The following is a 21052-nucleotide window of genomic DNA, read 5'->3' on the forward strand; positions in this document are numbered from 1 at the left end:
TTTCTCACGTGATATAGTTTGTTCTTTTGTTTTTAAATAACACTGAAAAGAAAATTTTTGTTTTTATTTAACCCTTGTCTCTCCACGAGTTATCATTTTATGCCAGTAAAACAGTTAAAACTTGGAGCTGGCTTTTTCAAACTTAATGCACTCCTATTTAGAAACGTATGTGCTGCAGAAAGCTACTGACATCTCAGATTAATAAAATAAATAATTAAATAAAGCAAATGCCATAAAAAAAGAAGCCAGACAAATCCCACTGGAATGATACATTGGAATGATTTTAGTGGGATTTATATCTATGAGCTATGGGGGTTTTGTGGTTTTTTCCTTTTGAAATGGTTGTGAACCAGAGTGATTACTTATCATTTTCATTTTAACTCCATCTGACAAATCGTTTTAGATGGAGAAAGCAATACTGCATCTTTAAATGGCTACTCTGTCAGCGCATCTTGCAGGGCTTTAAATGCCCTTTGTTATCGCAGTCTAGACAGGACGCAGGCGGAATATTTGATATGTTATAAGGCAAAGATGTGACAAGGTTGAATTAATTTACCGACTTATTTAAAACTGAATTTCAAAACATTTTTTCTTACAAACTTGTCTTTTTTTTTCCTCTCTATCCTATATTTTTTTTTTCCAAGTTAGTACAGTATGTTTCAACTGTTTAGACTGGGAGAGGAGACATTGGCTTACTGCAGCCTGCAGTACTTTAATTGCCCTTTTTATGACTGTCTAGACATCATGCAGATGCATGTTTGTGGTGAGAAGACATTTCCCCCTCTGGTTATACGATAGTCTGAAACCTTTACATTCCCTATCTCCTTACCCCCTCTGCCTCGGAATGCGCTTTACTCCCTTCATCCCTGAAAATCACTTTTTCCCTTCTTGTTTTATTTTTTTGAATGACACTTCTGCCCCCATTTTCCTGCTCTTTCTCGCGTGCTGGTTTGCAAATGCTGATGCTTTTAGGGGGGATGAAGGTGCGAGGAGGGGGTTGCTCCCGGGTCACGCTGCAGCGGGCACAGCTGGGGGTGTCCCTGCGCCCCCCTATCCCGGTGTGGGTGCGGGTCCCCGGCCACGGGCGCTCCACCGGTGTAGGAATGAACATTTCAGCGAGGTTTGAATGGGTGCGGGAGTTTTAGTTATGCAAATCGGTGCATTAATTAACCCCGTTGCTATAGCTACTGCTTTATTGTTAAATTCAGTGAAAAGGGGACAGGCTGTGTCCATGGATAATCCTCCCCTCGGTGCTCTGCCCCCATCCCGCCCTCCGAGCGCCCCGCTCCCGGTGCGGGGCAGCTGCCGCCCGCATCCCGGATCCTGAATCCTGAATCCTGCATCCTGCATCCCGTGGGCAGGTGCCGGGGGAGCACCGGGCCGGGAGCGGCCGGGATGGGCCAGCCGGGGCCCATTGTGGGGGCTGACCCAGGGTTGGCTCCCCACAGCCCCCCCCCGTGTGTCTGGGGCTGCACCGGGAGGGGACGGGGGAGCGGGACAATGGGGCAGCAGGAGGGACACAGATGGGCCGGGATGGGGGTGGGGGATTCTCGGGGATGGGGAGGAGAGCCCGGGATGGAAATGGGGACACTCGGGGAGGGCAGGGGAGCCTGACATTGAGATACTGGGGTAGGGTAGGGGAGCCCAGGATGGGGATGCTTGGGGAAGGCAAGGGAGCCCAGCCCTGTTCTTGGCCCCACACCTTGCACGTTATGGGGCTTCTCTTTGTATGCGCCCTAAAACCTGTGCATGCAACCCCCCCCAACGAAACAGACTTCCCAGCAGATCTGCTGTGGGAGTTAAAACCTTTCTCAGGCTGTTGCTGCAGCTGAGGTGGAAGTAAATTTATTACCTTTAATTTTGTCATATTTGGGGCGGTTGTACTCACCTCCCCCATTCACTCTGGTGTGTGTGTATATATATATATATATATAAATATAGGGGGTTTTTTCACATCTTTTTGAGAGTGTGCACATGCATTTGCTCTCATCTGGTGGTGGAGACCAGTTCAGACCAGTTCAAGAGCTGAACTTGAATCCCGCGGTGACCAGACGCAGTGTGCGTGTCTGGGCATTTGCATGCATTTTGCATATATTTTTTTTTTCCTGCAATGCATAATTATGTCTGTAACTTAAGATTGTCCTTGTTCCATGGGAGTATCTTACCTTGCCAAAGGTCACTCCTTTGGTAAGCAAAAGCTGCAGAGTGATGCAGACGATAACGGCGCTCAGGAAGCGGCAGAGGAGGGAGCGTTTCCCGCTGCTCGGCCCTGGACCTCGCTGAGGAAATCCGGTCGCAGTTCCAGCCCTGTCGTGACCTGTGTGGCTTTGGCCAACTTGCTCAATCTGGGTTTCAACACCCGTCTGCGAGCCAGGGCAGCCCCCGTGGCACTGCTACCCGAGGGTGCGTGTCCTGGAGCCCCCAGGGGAGCTGCAGCCTCGGGGTGGGGGCACGGCAGGGTCCCCGGCACCGCTCCCAAAGGCTGGCAGTCTCCTCGCTCCAAGGGAGGTGATGGGGAGAGCCGTTCACACAGGAGAAATGCTGTAGGGGCAGAGGTTCCCTGGCCACAGCTCTTGGTGCTTCGTGGCTTCTCTGCGCCTCCACCACATCCTTGAGCTAGGTATTGGCAAGAGTCGATGGGTGTCGTGTTTGTGGCACTGCTGCTGTCCCTGTGTCCCTCTTGGGGTGCTCCTGCTTGAGTGCTGGTCCCACAGGACTTACTGAGCACTGTGACAGGGGTTTGGGTGCTGGCACTGGGGCACCTGACTCACGGTGGGCTCTGACAGGGCTGTGGCTGAGCATGTTGGGAATTGACTGATAATTGGTTTTCCCAAGAATAAGTGGAAAGGGAAACTTTCTAGGGGACAGCTGGGGTGGGGGGAAGTGGAAAGGGAGGACATCGGGGAGGGAGACGTGGTAAACCCCAGTGCATACAGCATTTGTTCAGCTGGGAGAGGCTGTGGTCCCTGCTGATGGCAGCTGTAAGCCCCCATCTCACTGGCTGTCGCTCTGGGGGGTGTCCCACGTGGAGCAGAAAAGCCTGTGCTGTCTCACTGCTTTGCAGGTGAGGGGGATGATTCGCTGCTCCCTGCCTTTCTGTGCAGTGCACCAAGTCCTCGTGACCTCCAGAATTAAAGCTGCCTTGTTTTGGTGGGCCTGGTGACGAGTGAATCCCATGTTCCTTGGTGTCCCTGCAGCAGCAGCAGGAGGAGGGAGCAGGCTCCAGCACTGTGTGACGAGGTGCAGGTGGCTGTGGCTGACTGAGGCTGCAGGTGCCCTGTCAGTGCGAGGCAGCTCCGTTGCAGTGGCAGACAGGGCTGAAAGGAAGCTGGAATTGGAAACCCCATCCCTGATTGCCGTTTGCTTTCTGGAGAGGTGGCAAAGCCCTCCCTGGATGGAGCACTTGCTCTCCTTGGAGCGTCCGCGTCTGGCAATTTGTCTGTCGAAACAGATGTGGGCAGCGACAAACATCTATTTCTATAACTAGAAACAAATTTGGTAATTGCCTCTTTCAACAGGACTTGCTCAAGCAGGAAATGAAATTCCTAAATGGCAGTTAGCAAAAGTATTTATAGCTAAGTTCATAAATGAGATGTGCTTTCCTTTGTCATGAGTTTCTGCTGGGTGGAAGGAAAAAAAAAACCCTACAGTAGCAAGCCACATATTGATCAGGAGTGTTTCCAGGGTATATGAAAATACTTATTTATTAATGTGTTTATTTTTACTGGCTGTTAGAAATACCCCTGACAAACAAAACCTGTCTGGTCTTTCAGGATCGGCTGTTAGGGTTTGATCCGGGTATTGGGTTTTTTCACTCGTTATTTGGTAGATTTTTTTTTTTTTTAACTGGTTCAGGCTGTTTATGATTGCAAACAGTAAACTCCTGTTCCTATGTCCCTTTCTGGGTGTTTGTGTTCAAGGGGGGAGGGGGATGCTCTGTCCTCACCCCTGCCCAAATATCTTCCAGGCCTGATGCCGTTGTGCTGCCTCTGGGGGAGCAGGAGATACTCTGGATATTCTCAGCTTGGTGGGGGCCATCAGCCCTGCTCCACATTTTCTAGTGAGCAAGCAAATTTACCTGTCTTTCAAGTGCAAAATCAAAATGACTTTATTCTTTTAATCCAGTTTAGCTGTTCTCACCCTTGGGAGTAACTTCAAAAGCAGTGTACTCCTTCCAGCCATCTCGGTAGGCTGGGATCGGGCTCACTGTGTGTGAAATACCTTGTCTCAAAACCCTGGAAAAGGGGAGGGTGAGAGAAATAGGCACAAAAAGGGAGAGAAGAGGTTGGCATATGCAAGATTTCAGAGTCTGGGTGTCCCAAAGAACCTTGTTAGTTCTCATTGCTCTGAGGGAGCTGTTTCATGTCTTCAGGAGTTTCTCTAAACAAGTCTCCGTTTGACAGGTCTCTGCTCGGAGCCGGGAAGTGTCCCAGCTGACAGAGCTGCTGACCCAGCTCTCACGTTTGCCATTTCCATGTAAAAGCTGAGTTCCACCGTGCTGATCCTGCCTTTCTGGTCCTTGAATGCATGTCCTGCTCCCTGCCCTGCCACTAAGCCGTGTGAGCTCGGGAAGGTCACCTTTTGAAAACGGGTTCATGGTGTGATCAGGACTGTTGCTGTGTGTTAAGAACTAAAAGATTTTCTGAAGCCTGACCAGTCTGATACTTCTGTGGCTGTTAAGCATGAAATGGGGCCGTTTCCTTTAAAACAAACAAAATTGAGGGTGGGGGTACAGGATGAGGCCATCATTTGTCACTGACTCAGAGGATGTGATGCTTGATTACCCAAGGTGACAGATGAAGAAAAAGAACTATATTAAACACAGTTATAGCCCAAGGATCGGCACTATAAAGAGGATTTCTTGGGGCCCCATCACCTATTTACCAGCAATATTTTTTCTAAACTGGCTCCTTTCCTGAGTCCCACTTGCTCCCTGCCCTTCTTCTCAGCTCAGCCTGCCATCACTGGCTCTCGCTGTGTCATTTCTGCTCGTTACCTCAGAACTGGCCATGCTGAATCTGGAAATGCAGTTTAGCTGTTAGCTGTAGTGATGATGCGTGGAGCAGGCCCAAATCCAACGGGCTCTTCCCAGCTGTCCTGCCTGTTGTCACAGGACTGACCCTGATCTCTTTGATGCCTCAGTGCTGCTGCAGCTTCGGGGTGCTGCTGGTTGGAGCCGACATCAATATCGAGATCATATTCTGTATGTAACTCCACTGTTTCCCGTGCTGCCTTGTAAACAAACACAATTGCTGACAATCTGATGGGCCCTTCGTATCTGGTTTTATGGAGGTATTAGAAGATAAATGCAGCAGATGCTAATACAAAAATAGTGCAGTAATGACTTCGCCTGGTCTGATTGTTTCTAAGATGACCTAACAGACGAGTGGGGAGGGTGAGTAATCTGCCAGCTGAAGTTCTTTGTTCTTTCATCTCTTCTTCCCTGTCCGCAGCCTCTGAGAGGGAGAACGTTGGTCTCTTTAACAAGTGGAGTTCAGCATCTGGTGGATGAAATGGACTCTGAACCAGGAGCAGCATTCGGTGCTGCACCATCTCTGTCAGCCTTTGGATTCCAGCTGTTGCCTTGGTTCTTGCTTAAATTAGAACAGTTCAAATGTAATATTTAGCATAATGGGCACGTCCCTTTTCCAAGCAAGGCTGGGAAGGATGTGCCAGGGCAGAGCTGCTTGCACTGGGCAGTGTGGCTGCTGTGCCAGGGTGTTTTCCCCCATGCTGTAGAAGCGGGGGAGGGCGAGGGGTCCCACACTGACCTGCTGCCACTCCCGTGGGATGCTGCAGAGTCTGAGTCCCTGCAGCCAGTCACTGAAGAGCTGGAGGTTTATTCCCTACTGAAACCATAGCTCAGGATGGTGACTAGATTCAGATGGCTCTTTTCAAATTCACATTCTTTAGCTTTGCGTAGAAGAATTGAAATCCACGCTTTGGCTACGCTGCTTAACCCACATCCTTTCACAGAGGCTTTGATGAGCATCTGGCATAACAACTGCACCTCTGCTGGACTCAGTTTTGCTGAGTTTAACCCTCAGGTCCTTCCAGGGAGCCACATGCTGCTCCAAAGTGTGCCCAGAATTTGCTGTAACATCTATCCCCTGCTCTCTATAAGTTTGCTTGCAGCTGGCAGGCAAAAATGCAAGCTCTTGGGGCAGGCAGGGCTCTAAACTGAGCACAAGGACTGGACAGACCTCAGGCCAGCTCTGTGGAGCTCATATTGGTCCAGACCTGCTGCAGACTGGTTCATTAACATCAGCACTGGCCTTTCTAGTTCTCTGCTTGCAAAAGTCAGCGTGTCAGTGTGTGTGTAAGGCAAGGTGGTACAGGGTGTCCTCAGCTTTCATTCTCCTGCAGTGATTAGGACTTGTTTTGTGCCCTAATTATTGGGGCGTGCAAGGTAGCAGTAGGCTCCCAGCTGTTCCTGGCAAAGGCTGTCCTTGTGTGTCTCCTTGTTTTTGAGGGTGCCTCTGGGCACCACTGGAGCTGCGGTGCTCTGAAATGTCAGTGAAGACTGGGGAGGGGAGCGAGTGGGGCTGTCAAGTAGCTGACAGAATGGATAAAAGTGTCTCCTCCTCCTCTGCAGCCTGCTGGTGCCCAAGCCCCTGCCCTTGCTGCTGCCTTCAGCCGGAGATGTGGGTGCTGAGAATGGCTGAAAGTCAGACCCATCACTTCTAGTTTAGGGCAGTGTCTCTGCCTGCCCACTGGCAATGAGTTTCGTGCGAAGGCGGCAGCCCAGGTCTGGTGAGAAAATGCTGGGTCACGTCCTTCGTCTGCCTGTCAAAGCCCCCTGGTGGGTAGGGGAGCAGACAGGGGCCTCTGGACAAGCAACTGAGAAGATGTTTGCTGAAGGGTGCTAATGAAGCAGTCCAGGTTTTGGGTGCTGATAGACACTGATGCTGGGAGAAGGGGACTTCAGTCTGTCCCTATTCACGACTTGTTTTCCTCTTTGAGGAACTACAAAAGCTGCAGAGCTGAGAAGCCTTTAAGGTTACTGGTCTGGAACTGTTCTTGGCTGAAATCCTTGCGCATCCCTGCTGGGTGTCCCACAAGTGCAGGATTTGGGGAGTCATGGGCAGGGAGGAAAGATGCATGGATGCTTTTCAGCTCCAAGCTTCAAATTAATGCAGGTACCAGTCTGATTTGGATTGATGTCTCCCTACCACCTTCATACTTCTCTTGTGTGGCTTCATCTGCACATGCCCAGTCAAAAAGTAGCTGTATCCTTATTTATGTTTTCTGTTGTGCTTTTTTTTGACGTAACTAAAGCGCTGCCATCAAGAGCTGTGAGGAACTTCCTCAAACAGAAGATGCCCAAGTGTGGGGGTGGATGAAAAGATGAGAAAATTGGGAGGAGAGGGAACTGCAGTCAGGACTGTGCACATCTCTCCTGTGTCTTGCTCTGAGTCACGCAGCCAGGGCAGCTCTGTGGATATCAGAGGTGTTAATGGAAAATCAGGGATGAAAGTGCTCACTGCACTTTTGTGAACACTTTTCATTAATTCATCCAGATAATTTTGCCATGTCTGGAAAGATTCCGTGTGTGTGTGTGTGTGTGTAGAGACTTTCTTTTCTGGAGTGTGATGGGGGTGCAGGGAGGACAGTGTTGCAGTCAGCTGAACTTACCCTGTATCCCCAAGGATTACGGAAGAAGGCGGGACATGCAGTGTGACATTACAGTGTCTCCATATTTAGCTGACAGGCAGCAATTAATTTACAGATTTCAGGAGCTTCAGGACTGGCCGTGACCTGACTGTCTCCTGTCCGTGGGGACTGTGCCAGAGGCTGGTGCTGCCCACCAGGTGCTGCTGCTGGATGGTCCCCACTGAGATGCCCCACTCCATGTCAGTGCAGGCTCTCGGCTGGAATCTGTTGACTCACAGTGCTGAGTCACCCGGTGAACCAGGCTCTGTAAATAACCACAGGTGCCAAGGAGCGGAAAGTGCTGCTTCACAGTTGGAGCAAGGGCTCTGGGGGTGGACAGAGCGATGCTTTTCTTTCTCTAAGCCTCCCTGAGCTCTCTGCATGGTGCTGACGGCTATCCTGCTGCCATCCCATAGGGCAGTTGCTGGCAGAGTGCTCGGGTGCTCTGTGCCGTGGGTTCCCTGGGCACACCTACAGGTTTGTGCCCAGTAATCGTGTCCTACCACCGGTGATATCTTTGGCTCTGTGCCTGCACTGAGGGCTGAGCTCCTTCTGCAGTCCTAGGAGGGACCAAGTTCCTCAGTGAGGCTGAGTCAGAGCTGGTCTTGTTCCTGGGCTGAGTGACCCAGGGAAAGACTTTGTCCCTGTGCAGTGGCTGGGCTGGGAGCAGGGGTTTAGCCAGGGAAGCTCATGAGAAGTCATCCATAGCCTGTGTCTTCTGGAGACTCAAGAGGTGCTGCCCAGGTTTGTACCAGGCTTGATTGCATCTCTTTGTCCTTCAACAGGAAAGTTAGAAAAGCCTCAGTCTGTTTGTGCCTGTTTTATTGAGGCTTGAAAGCAGCAGGAGGGATCTCTGTACAACACTGCCCCGTTGAGCTGTGGTGTAAAAGTTGTTGGAAATGTGTTAAAGAAAGGGAAGATCAGAGGTGGAGGGAGGCTCAGTACATTCAGCATTCCTTGGCTCCTTACATTAGGCTCTTACAGGATGCTTCTCTGGGTACATAAGTGACATTTAATTAAAAATAATCCTTATGTACAGTGGCAGTGATGGCACACAGTGATTCAGGGGGAAATGCTGTTTCCACAGTTCTCTGAAACTTCTAAAATGGCAAAATCCATGTTGTTCTCAGTCCCTTTTTAGTCTCCCTGACTCTTACTCACTTCCTTTCGAATTTTTCTGCTGCTCAGATTCGTATCAGTTTCTAGATTAGGGGAAAGTTTTAATTTCAAACCTACTTTCTCCCTTTTCTGTGACCTGTGCTATTGCAGGTGCTGGGACACTTGGAAGTTGCCTCGTGGTGGAGGGTCTGTGCCCAGCACTCCCAAGGCCCAGTGAAGGCTTTGCCAGCTCTCCTCTCTGCCAGGCACACAGAGCAAACCCAAAACACGGGTTTAGATGTATTTTCCCAAAGAATGCTGAGGAAAGAAGTGATGGTGGGGCTCTGATGCTGAGGGACTGTCTTGAGAACGTGTAGAAGCTGAGGTGCATATTCCATCCATCCTGGGTGAAAATTGATTGTTGGCTTATTTGAGCAGCGAGGCTTGTTTGGGAGGTATCTCACCCTGCCTGGATTGCCTCACATGGGCTGATGTCCACTAGAAGATGGAATCAGCAGCAGGAGTTTTTTCTCCACACCCTTAAGAGCGTGTTTTGGATAGTCTGTGTGAGCTTGTGATCAGACTTATACTTGAACTGTCTCGGCAATGTTTCAAGTCACAACTAAAGAATTTTTAATGGCAAAAATACCCAGAGGAAGTGAAAGGAGAAGCAAAGTGTTCTGCAGGAGATTCTCTGCTGACTTTAATTTTGTATCAGCAAAGCAGACCTGGGTTTTAGCATGGTGCACTACAGCATTTATGATTACTGGAATTGGGTTTTTTAAAAGGGTTTTTTTTTTCCTTAGGAATTGTGGCTAGTGCAACTACATTTGTTCAGCTTAGCCATTATCTCCTGGGTAACTTCACTTTTCCTCACTTCATTATATACAGAAATTGTAATTGAATCCTATGGATAGCTGATTTAGCCTACAGATGTGTATTATACCTGGCTGACTACAAAGGTCATCTTGGCCGAGGCCCTGTCTGAAAGCTGTTCTGTCCCCCTGTAAGTAATAGCTCCAGAATGAGTGCAGCAAAATACAGGTTTGGGTGTTTGGGTTTTTTTCTCCTTTATACTTGCCAGTGGTTTAGAGCATTTGTCTTCCTCAGAGATAGCCTATGTGGAAGGAAGAGCATTAATAAAGTTTATAGTAAGCATTTTATGAACTGTGGTGCAGCTGTAAAAGGCAAGGCAGTGCATTTAAAGTGTGTCCCAGCCTCACCTCCCCTGCAGCCCTAAGTGAGCCGTGAGGGTGTGCAGAGGCTCGGCGCTGCCAGAGTCACCGTTGACTCAAATCACCCTCCTTGTAAAAATATTCATGAATTTTCAACCTCTGGGTGCCAGGTATTTTGTTTGTGGGCACTCGAGGAAGCCCGGAGATGCACCTTCCTGCAGCTGCTTCTGTCGAGGGGTGAGCGTGGTCCTCAGTGGGATGAGTGGGGTCGCGCCAGTGAGGCGCCCCCACATCGGCTCTGCTTGCCTGAATCCCAAGCACTTTAGGGCATTACGGGTCTTGGTGGCCAGGGGATGGGCAGCAGGGACATGAGCTGCCTCCTAGACACACCTCTGAGCAGGAGAGCAGGCTTTGGGAAGCGGCGGAGTCTCCGATCGCTCGTTAGCGTGTCCCTATAATCCTCTGTGAAACCCTCGCTCGGGGCCACGCAGGGTTGGAGGTGGCAAGCGGGCAGTGAACGTGAAGAATGGGACGTGACAAGAGGTTTCACTTGATCACGAACACCCGGCCTCGGGATGGTGAGGATCTGGGGGGGGAAATTGCTTAGTTGCAAAACGGTTGCACGCACAGTGACCGGCTCCCGGAGCTGCCGCGTCTAGACAGGGAATACAGAAAAGCAGGTTGTGTCACTTAAATGTGATGCCTGAACCTGTTAGTTTGAAACGTATTCTGGAATAAAAATTATGCAAAATTAAATTAGTGTGACCTTGCTTTGCAGTTGGAGGCGGAATATGCCCATCTTGTAAAGCCTAGTGCATTTATAACACTTCCCCTGGGGAAAATTACAGAGAGAAATGGAATGAGGTCTCTTCTAATTGAAAAGTGACAATGATTAGGAAGCCAAATACAAAATGTGTTGAGTATTTTTTTTTCTTGTTTTGTTGTGTGTGTGTTTTTAAGAATACCAGTAGAATTATAAATTATGTGCTTTGCAGTTTGGCTTGTTTTTCATTCCCCAAAGGCTTTTTATTAGCATAGCAGCTGAATTGCACTTGTATAATAATGTATTAACTCAAACTTTGGGTTTTTAATGATCTTTCTTCATTAGTTTGACTGAGCTGCTTGGATAAAATCTTACTGAGTATATCCAGCTTTTCAGTGTGTTGGGTTTGTTTTTCCCTTCTGCAAATGAAGCCCATGAAGACAAGTTAAAACAGAGGGAGAATTGGCAGAAACTTTGGTGCCTCGAGTGGGAATGAGTCTCTTGAAACTTGAAAAGCACAAATTGAGTGTGTGGGCCTTTTTTTGGTTTGGTTTGACTTTTATTTTTTCCAAAGGCCAGATTGGGCAACACGAGTATTCTTGGGATTAAAGCTCATCTCTGCATATGGGATGGGTTTGCTCCTGGGCATGGCGAGGCTGGGCTGCTCCTCACAGCCTGGGCTTGGGATAGAGACGGGGCGGGAGGAACATCCCTGCTGGAAAGCAGAGTCCCCTTTGTTCTGGTACTCATCCTGTGCCTTCCTGTTGCACCTGTTGGCAGGTGTTTTGTAATGCTCCAGTCACAGGAGTCCCAGAGCACTGAAGGCTGGATGGGGATGGATGAGACGCAGGCGTCTTGTCCTAAACCCTGATGGAATTTCCACCCTTCCTTCTGCTCCAGGCTCTGCTGGTTCTATGTCTGTGTGCGTGTGGGGGGAGCCTGGTTTAGGTCATTTTTAAGTGACACATCTTATGTGTGTTCCCTCCTAGGAAGGAATTAGGGCAGCACTTCCTGATGGCCAAAACATCACCTGGGTCACCAAAGTACCAGGACCAATTTAGCAAGGTTTAGTTCATTTAAGGGACCTCTTGTCCTAGGAAAGGAACTTTCCTTTACAGCCACAGTGGTCTTGGTTTTTTTTTCAGAAATACCTTTTTTAACAGAAAAGGAAGTTTTCCATCACTGGCTCCATTTCTATTTTTTCTTGTGTTTTCTTACCGTGGCCAAAGCACATGGTGCATTTGAGGCTGAAGTGACTCATCTTCCTAAAAACTTCTGGTTTGTTGGTGGGTTTTTTTTGTTGCTCAGTTTTTTCTTTTCCATAATGAATTCTGACAAAAAATGGGCTCTGCACCCAGGCTGGGTGTCTGTTCTGCAGTTGTGTTTAGGAGCAGTGAGCTCCTGTTTGAGCCAGTTCCTTCAGCACAAGGCACCAGTGGCAGCTCTTGGGTCCGGTCACCTGTCATTCCCAAGGGTGAGCTGTGCTGCTTTGGGGCTGGATCAAATGGTTGGGAATGTGGGGGTTTTTTATCCATGCTCTTCCTCTCACAGTGGCATTGGGCACCTTGCTGGGGTTGCTGTGAAAGACCCAGAGCTTATCCTTTAAGATGCCTACAGCTGAAAGGCATTTTTAAGGCAAAACTCCTTTGCAACGTTTGGTTTTTAATCCCTCTCTTCCCACCCCATGTGCATCCTTCTGGTGTAGAGGAGCTGCGTTTTAGGGGTGCTCCAAGTCCCTCATGCATCTAACTCGAAGTGCCAGATCAGGCTCCTGCTTTCAAGGCATAATTCTACTTTCTGCAGGTGGTGGGCAGTGGCAGAAATAGCTGCTGTTTAGCAGAAAGAGCTCCAAGGTAACTGGCAGCACTCACCACCTGGACTGTTTTCTTGACATTTATTTGCTTTTACTGGCACTCAAATGCCACCTGTCAGGAGAAAACTTTCCATAAAAAAAAATTTAAAAAAAAATAATAAATTTGCCTGACTCAGCAGAAGCCACCCCAGCTGGCGTGAGCGGTGTGATGCTGTCCTTGGAGGTCTGCTGGGCTTTGCCGTGTATATACAGATATATATGTGTGTGTCTGTACAGATTAAATACAGATGGCAGCATCCACGATAGCTTAGGGCACAGCTTTCCTAAACTGGATTTTATAGCTGTCCCTACTGAGAAGCAAACAAAGTGTAAATCCCCAGAACTATTAAATGTTGCTGGTCTGGCCCCTCCCGTATGTTGGACAGTGGAGTTGCTGCTGCCCAGCCCTGGGCGCTGTTGGCACGAGGGGAGTTTGGAGGAGTGGCTGAGTGGTTTGGGGATGGCAGGTATTCCCTGGCTGCAGAGTGCATGGAAACAACGACCCGGGGAGTGCTGCGTTTGCCTCTAGTACTCAATTTTCCTAAGCCTCAGAGAGGTGTGAGGAATTATTTCCTTAGGAAATTTTAGGAGTGGCTTCTTACTGCCTCTTGCCAAGTGTCTGCAGAGTTAACCGGGTAGTCTGTTGTTTGCTTGTTCTTGTTTGTTTGGAGGGTTTCTGGCAGCTTTCCTTTATGCCAGTCCAAGCCACTCAAGCTGCCACTGTCAGGTGGCCGAGCCCTGAGCCGAGGGATGTCTGGAGCTCCGGGATGTGGCCCCCGTGGGCAGACGCGTTGCACCCATCAGGCGTCTCACCAAAAAGCAGGAGGTCTCCCCGCCTGCTTCCCGTGGTGGATGGGCAGCATTGGAGAGAGGGGGGCTGCAGTGCCTGCTGTGCTGTGCCATCCCCTGGGCTCCCACTGTGATGCCCCTGACAGAGGGGATGTGTGCCCGGTGCAGGGATGTGCTGAGGAGGACTCCAGTCCAGTCCTCCCTGGAGGAAGGAGCGGTGGTGATGGGAAGAGAATTGCAGAAATTCAGCTTGCGTTCAGCTAAATGGTTTCATTAGGAGGAGTTATGCTGGTTCATGGCTATGTGGCCCTGAGTGAGGCACTGGGATGCTCCTGGATTTGTACCTGGCAGTGGGGATGCCTAGCACACTGCAGCCAGGAGGGTTTGGGGAAGTCTGGTCTGTGTTGTAGCCTGGAAACGCTGCTTTGCAGATCTTAGAGATACCTCCTGGAGATCCTTCTGTGACAGTGAAAAAGTGAATTAATGAGGTTTTTATTAAGTAAGTAGCTGTGCTCAAAGCACACAGAGCCCACGTAGGCACGTGTGAGAGCTTTAAGGGGAAGGATGAGCAGAGTCGTTGCATCTCGGCCACATTAGCTGTTCTTGTGCTCAGTGACGTGTTGCTTTTCCTGATGGCTCAAAGTCTGTCTGTCTCTCTCTCTTGCAGCGGAGTTGGAGTTTGTACAGATAATCATAATCGTGGTGGTGATGATGGTGATGGTGGTGGTGATCACGTGTCTGCTGAACCACTACAAACTCTCTGCGCGATCCTTCATCAGCCGGCACAGCCAGGGCAGGCGGCGAGACGAGAACCTCTCATCAGTAAGTCATACCCTGCTCTTCCAGCCACCAGTGTGAGATCATGTTTGGCCTTGGCATCGTCTGTCTCTCAGTTATTGGGGGTGGGGGAGCCTTTCAGGGGTGGCTCCGGCTCTTTAGGGTTCTGTATGTGCTAAGTTAGGGACAGCTACAGCATCTGCTTTTGCCCTGAGCTTTGCAGTTTGGATTTTACACCAGTAAAGTAACTGCACCAGGCTGTTCTTGGCATGTCCTGTTCCTGAAACTGCCACGTACCCTCAGCTGGTTTGGGTTCATATGCCTCGTTTTAGCAGCCCCAAGCTGTTGAGTGCTTTGACTCCAGTTAGTCTCAAATGGCTGTATAAAAATTTATTGCCTACCTTGCAGAGAATAGGAAATCCTGACAGACTTGCTCCAGTTTTCACCACTGCTGGTGGTAGAAGGGCCAGAAAACACTTGTCAGCCAGACAAGCAGAAATCTCTCCAAGGAGGTGCACGAGAGGTTCTCTGTAACCCAGGCTCCCTGCCTTATAAAAGCCTGAGGAGAAACATGTTAATTGTACCTCTGACAGGGATTAGAGGGGAAACCTCTCCAGCCTCGAGGCAGATAATGGTTCATGCAGTTTTCTCAAATGCAGTGTCTCAGAGAGACTTAGAAGGATGTACAGAGAAAAGACATCACATTTTCTTGCAGGGCAGTGTTTAATTCACAGCTGCCTCCCTGGCTCTGTCTTCAGCGCAGGGGTATCTTGTACTGATATTTTTTATTTTTATTTTTTAGCTTTCACCCTGAAGGCTCTTAGAGCTCTTTAAACAGTAGGGGCTCCCTGAAGGTCACCGCTCCATGGCCCCTCCTTTGCAGGGTCCCAGGGTAGGGTGGTCTGCGTGGGGCAGTGCTCTCTTGAATCAAATCTGTACTCGCTGCAGAAAAACAATCAAATACTGGGATTGCCTGGGTTTTTTTGTTTTATTCTATTTTTCCACTTTTTTTTTTTTTCCTGAGGGAGATACCAAACATCTTTCACTGAACCAGCCTTCAGTGCAGTGCAGTTGAAGGCTGCCCAGGGCTGTCCCTCGTAGCTGCTCGTGTTGTCACACACCACACGCAGCAGACGAAGGCCGCTTATCAGTTGCTTTGTGCCGACTGAGGAAGATTCCCCTTGGGAAGGAGATCTGTGCAAACCCCAAGCTCAGTTAACCCACCCTTCATCCCATGGGCTGCGGAGCACATCTGCAGAGTGCACGGCCCTGAGCCCAGCTCGGGGTTGCCTGTCCTGCTGCAGCGGGATCAGAGTGCTGGGAATGCTTGATCCCACCTGATCCCGCATTAAACCAGCTGGTGGGAGATCACTCAGACACCTCCCTGCTTTGGGGATCAGAGATGAACTCCCTACAGGCATCCTGGCTTCTCTGGGGGTCACAGAAATCTTGTGTTCCTCTTATCATCCTGTGCATACCCAGCAGTAGCAAAGAGTGGGCACCTGAGCACATGAGTTATTAAAAATAGCAGAAATGTTGTTTTCCCATTTTCAGAGTTTTTTACTGCTTTATCGTGCCCAGAATGTTTTACCTGGACAATGCCAAATGTTTCATTTTATGTTTCTAAAGCAATATTCACATCAAGCCCTCTTTATTTTAATATACTAATTTCTGTTTTCTTAAGTGGCTTGTTTTTATTTTCTTTGAAAAGTTTTTAAAATCACATGGAGATTTACCAGAAATTTCAGGTTGAATGAAAAATGGGCTGTTTTAAAAAATAATTCTTTTTTCCTTTTATTCTTTGTTTTCTTTCTAATTTTTTGAATTTTACCAGGCCAACATTTTCAGCCATTTTTTGGGCCCAGCTCAGTTTTCAGACACATCAGCCATTTAATGGCTTTTTGGCAGAGTTTTACCTCTGTGCCTCTGCTCGACCTCAGTGAGGATGTGGGGTCTTTGAAACCTTTTCTGTAAGGAGAGAAATAAGAAATAAGAATGTGGAATTTTAGTGGTTTTTTTCCCCTCTTTAGAACTGTTCCCCATCTCCCTGCCCTGCCTGTGCTGGGTGTGCAGCGTTGTTGGAGTGGCAGTAGAGGTTCCCTGTGGTCCAAGCACCCTCCTGATGGGATGGAGAAGCCCCTCAAGTGCTAATGAGTGGGAATCTCGTTACAGTGGGATCCAGCATAATGAAGATCTTAAAGGCAGCACTTTTCAGGCTCAGCACAGTGTGTCTTTTAGCAGAAAACAGCTCCAGTCTGAAGGAGGGCGGGGTGTTGGCAGGCAGAGGCCACTCAGGGCTGGATACTGGTTTATGTAATCCATTAAACTTGCACTGAACTGGTGTTGGGCTTTTTAAATCCCAAACTTCATTTTGGTGTCGTGACCGCAGACGGGCACTGGAGCTGCATTCACGCTTCTCATCTTCTGAAATATTAAAGCAGTTCATCCCCTGGTCAGGAGGATGCTCGGTCTCCAGGAGTTGCCTTTTTTCATTGCTGTAGCTCAAAAATTACAGCTGAAGGAGAAATTAATTTCCCTAAAGGTTGTGTTTTTTTTTTTTAATGCGGTTCTCGCTGGCAAGCCGGTCTTGAATTACCTCATGTGTTTCTCCATCACTGTTCTTGCTGTACTCAAACTCTGTCTCCTTATGACAAGTAATTTTATTTTTCCAGAACTAAGAATATTTAAGAAATGCTACTGAAAACTTTTTTTTTTTTTTTTTTTTTTTTTGCAATAAGAATGACACTGTCCCTGCACCTTTGGAACAGTGGTATCCCACTCCCCCAGGAAAAAGTGGTTTAAGTGCAGTTTCCAAGCATTCCTTTGTCCCCCAAAATGGAAAATATGAGTCCCTCTGAAGGCTCAGGAGCTTAATTTGCACCATGCAGCTTTGCAGAGAAAATTCTCTGACATTACTAAAACAAGTAGTTCTATAAATGTGGAAGATTGATTTCTCTAAAAAGAAATTAAAAAGTAATTTTAGGTTCTGCAGCAAGTCCTGGAATACTTGCGGAGGCTTTTACAGCTCCATTGCTTACCAGACAGCAGAATCTCAGCTTTCATTTCAGAAACCCATGGCTTTCTAGACTGTTCATTGTTGAGATGGATTCAAGTCCTAAATATTCTGAAAATCAGAGGTGAGTGAGGGGAGCCCCGAGGACGAGGGTTCCGGCAGTGACCGCCCCGCTGGGGCAGCACAGTTTTACCTGGTTTGGTGGGGCTGTGGAGCCATCCCAGGGACAAAGCGAAGGCTAAAAGCATGTCTGTGTTCTGTCCCTGAGGCTTTCCCCTCTTCTGACTACTGATTTCCAGCAATTTTAATCCTGTTTGGAGTTTTTAGGAGAGCTGAGCCATTCCCAGGTGCGCTCACGGTAGTGTGTCGGTGGTGGTGAGCGGTCAGGCTCTGGAGTCCCGGGAGAGGTGGTTAATAACAGCTGCAGAGGTCCAGCTCCTACAGAAATCAGATCTCCTGTCTGCTCCTTATATCTCTGAGGATCCCATTTTAGTGCTGTTTGTACTGGTTTGCTGCTCTTGCATCCATGTGTTGCCCAGAGCATCATTCCTGGACCTCATCTGTGCAAACAGATGAGTTGGTGTGTGAGCCAGAGCTTTTCTTCCAAACACCTGGATGTGATATTGGTGCAGACTCTGGGTACTTAAGGGGAGGGGATGCTGTGTAGGTGCTCTCCCAATTGCCTGCCACGGTGGGATGTCCCAGCTGAGCACGGCAATGCTCCCCACACTTGGATACAGCCACCCTCGTGGGCACTGACTGACATCATTCCCAGGAAAGGGGGAAGCAGATGGGATATTGCCATGGCACTGCCCACTGCCAAGTTAAATATAAAACATCTAGCAGAAGGCAACGGGGTACTCACTGCTCAGGAAGTCTGCCACGGGGGCATGGTAAAGTAAACACAATTTTCGGAGTGCTTCCCGCTCCTGCCCGCTGCTTTGGCATCCTTTGGGATGAGGTGAGGGGCTGGCGCTGCACATGGTGGCAGTGGCAATCCTCCCTGTGCCCTTTGGTGTCAGTGCCATGGCTGAGCAGGGGGTCAGAAGCAAGGATTTGGTCTGTGGCAGATGCAGTTCCTCTTGGATCTTTTAGCTGCTGGGGGAATTTGACTGGAGCCTATCCCTGCAGGCAAGAAATCCATGTAAAATGGACCAGACTAAACAGTCGATGCCTGTGTAAACAGTTGCATGTTGGAATCTCAAGGTCTGTAGGAAACACGGGGAAGGGCTGTCACTCAGCCAGCACATTCCTCAGCTGTGGCCAGGGAAGGTGCCGGTATTGGGTATTGTGGCACTTAACCTCTGCTCCAAGGAGGTGCTCCTAAAAAATACCAAGAAGGGGGAAGAATCCAGGTCGTCTCATTTCCATATAAATCACTGTTTTCCTTGCACTGGCACCAGGACTGCCTTGAGGTTTATGTGCAGAGCTGAGCTTGAAAAACAGGAACCTGATGGATTCTGTCCATATCTGATACCAAGTGCGATACCACAGGAGAAAATATATTCTGAAGCTGGGGAAAATAAGAAAAGGGGAGGGCAGGGGGATGTAATGGGTGGTTTCTCCTCAGATTTTAGTGCAGTGCTGGTGCTGTGTTTTGGGCAGTTGGTGTGTGTTGCAGTGGGGTGTTGAGGCTCCTGTCACAGCGCTGGGGTCTGGCACTGCCCACAGGGACACCCTGGCTGTGTCAGGAGGGGGATTGGAGACGCTGCCATGGCTGCAAAGGAATGCAGCAACGTGTTCCCTCGTGTGTTGCATCCTGGGATGAGGCCAGATGTGCTTCACAGCTGGATGAGGTCCAGGGAGGATCAGACTTTATCAGGGAAGGTGCCCGTGGTGTTGTGGGAAAGCTGCAGCTTTTCACAGGGTGTTGGTGGGCATGGGGCTGCCTGGGCCCCCCAGCATTAGAGAAATACGTGTTCTCATAGCAGGAAGGTGTGTGCTTTCCACACCTGGAGGGCCCTGCACATAGGCTTTGAGTGGGACACCTAAAGGTAAAGGGAATTCCTTTTTCTCTTGGCTTTTTTTTTTCCACTGGTGGTAAGTACTTCTGCCTGTGCCTGACTTGCTAGTGCCAGAACTGGAGATTCACCTACAAGGAACTGAGAAGTGCCAGCTATTCCAGGTTATAATTACAAGCCTTCTGGCTGTTTTCCTCCAGTCCTGCCTGCCAGAGGGATGTTGCTATATGTGAATATTAGCAATATTTAAATATTTCAGTCCCTAAGGCAAAAGTGTCTGGGGTGAACTGTGTACGCTCGGAGTATCACCAGCAGATGGGAAGAACCTTTGTTTGTTTGTTTTGATCATGAATTGTAAACTAATCTCAGGGTTTGGGGGAAATTGTGGCTTTATCATGCCTGGGGTTGTTGGCGCCGGGGTTTGGATTGCAGGATCAGGGTGATGTTTGCAGTGTAAGGAAACCTCTACACCTCAATCCCTCAGTCTGTTTTAAGCTAAAGACCGCTTATCATTTTGTGGAAAAAATACTCTGGAACCATCCCCTTGCTACAGATTTCTATTTTTTTAGCCAAATCAAAATTAGGCTTAACATTTGGCTCTTCGCTTATTATCTTTATTTTCCCATGATTTCCTTGATTGTGTGCATCAGAATGTGGGTGTGAGGGGTTTTTTTTTTGGCTTGTGTTTTTTTTTTTTTTTTTTTTTTTTTTTTTTTTTTTTTAATCTTGTCATTATTTCATGGAGCATTTTCTGATGTCTTGTGAATCACCCACGGCTCATGGATCACAAATTGAAAAATACTCCTCTGGCATGTTTGAACCGGGGAAAGATCCATGCTGGGTGTGTGGGGGCGAGAGGGGGGAAAGTCTGCAAATGGGAGAGAGGGTTGTTTGCTGGTGTCGTTCTCATCATTCATTCTGCAGATGATCTATTCAATAGAAATGGAGGTGAACATGGAAGGAAATTTTGATCAGAAGGGGTGTTTTCAGTGGTAATACCTTAGAATGGACCTCTGTGATACCCAGCAGGTGTGATCATAGTGAATTCCTCTGGTCACGTGCTGTGTGTTGCCACAGCAGGGCAGGAACTTGTTGGTGGCAGCAGCAGCGTCTTACCTGGGCTCTGGGGTGAGACCCGGCACGAGCTGCTTGCAGAGGGAACTTTAGGCCACCCTGGCAGTCAGACTCACTCTGCCCTCTCTTCTCCTTTCCAATGCAGGAGGGAAGCCTGTGGCCTTCGGAAAGCACCGTGTCGGGGAACGGGATAACAGAGGTGAGGGCGATGCAGGCACCACTGCCTTTCCCGCCGTCCCACGCTGCAGCGTCTCACGCTCCTCGCCCTCTTTCTCTCTCTCTTTCTCCCTTCCAGCAGCAAATCTACACCCCGAGGCCCAGCGACCGCCTGGCAGTGCCATCCTTCCTGCAGAGGGACCGCTTCAACCGGTTCCAGCCCACCTACCCCTACATGCAGCACGAGATCGACCTGCCGCCCACCATCTCGCTGTCGGACGGCGAGGAGCCCCCCCCGTACCAGGGACCCTGCACGCTGCAGCTGCGCGACCCCGAGCAGCAGATGGAGCTCAACAGAGAGTCGGTGCGGGCCCCCCCCAACAGAACCATCTTCGACAGTGACTTGATAGATAACTCGGTGTACGGGGGGCCGTGCCCCCCCAGCAGTAACTCTGGCATCAGCGCGACCTGCTATGGCAGCAATGGCAGGATGGAGGGGCCGCCCCCGACCTACAGCGAGGTCATCGGGCACTACCCGGGCTCCACGTTTTACCAGCACCAGCAGAACAACAACGGGATGCCCCCCATCTTGGAGGGCAGCAGACTCCATCACTCACAGATCAATGGCCTTGAGAGCACAACGGCGTGGAACAAAGAGAAAGAGAAACAAAAAGGGCACCCCTTTTAAAAAAAAAAAAAAAAAAAAAAAAAAAAAAAAAAAAAAAAAAAAAAAAAAAAAAA

At 49.1% G+C, this 21052-nt stretch overlaps 1 protein-coding gene across 4 annotated transcripts in view; it reads left to right on the forward strand.

Moving 5' to 3' along the window:
* PMEPA1 (prostate transmembrane protein, androgen induced 1) overlaps positions 1-21022 on the forward strand; it is a 43108-nt gene extending 22086 nt beyond the window's left edge. The window contains exons 1-4 of one of the 4 annotated variants that reach the window (XM_027881249.1): positions 13806-13829; positions 13998-14152; positions 20301-20354; positions 20451-20999. In XM_027881249.1, coding sequence (XP_027737050.1) covers positions 13814-13829; positions 13998-14152; positions 20301-20354; positions 20451-20999 — 774 coding nt within the window. In that variant the 5' untranslated portion in view covers positions 13806-13813. Of the gene's footprint in view, positions 1-13805; positions 13830-13997; positions 14153-20300; positions 20355-20450 lie in introns of those variants that run through there. The other 3 variants (XM_027881247.1, XM_027881246.1, XM_027881248.1) reach the window with 3 other exon arrangements.
* Positions 21023-21052: the final 30 nt, after the last annotated feature.

The sequence above is a fragment of the Empidonax traillii genome, unplaced genomic scaffold, assembly GCF_003031625.1.
Source record: "Empidonax traillii isolate 1590-97213 ecotype Southwest subspecies unplaced genomic scaffold, ASM303162v1 scaffold86:size2944007, whole genome shotgun sequence".
Lineage (NCBI taxonomy): Eukaryota > Metazoa > Chordata > Aves > Passeriformes > Tyrannidae > Empidonax > Empidonax traillii.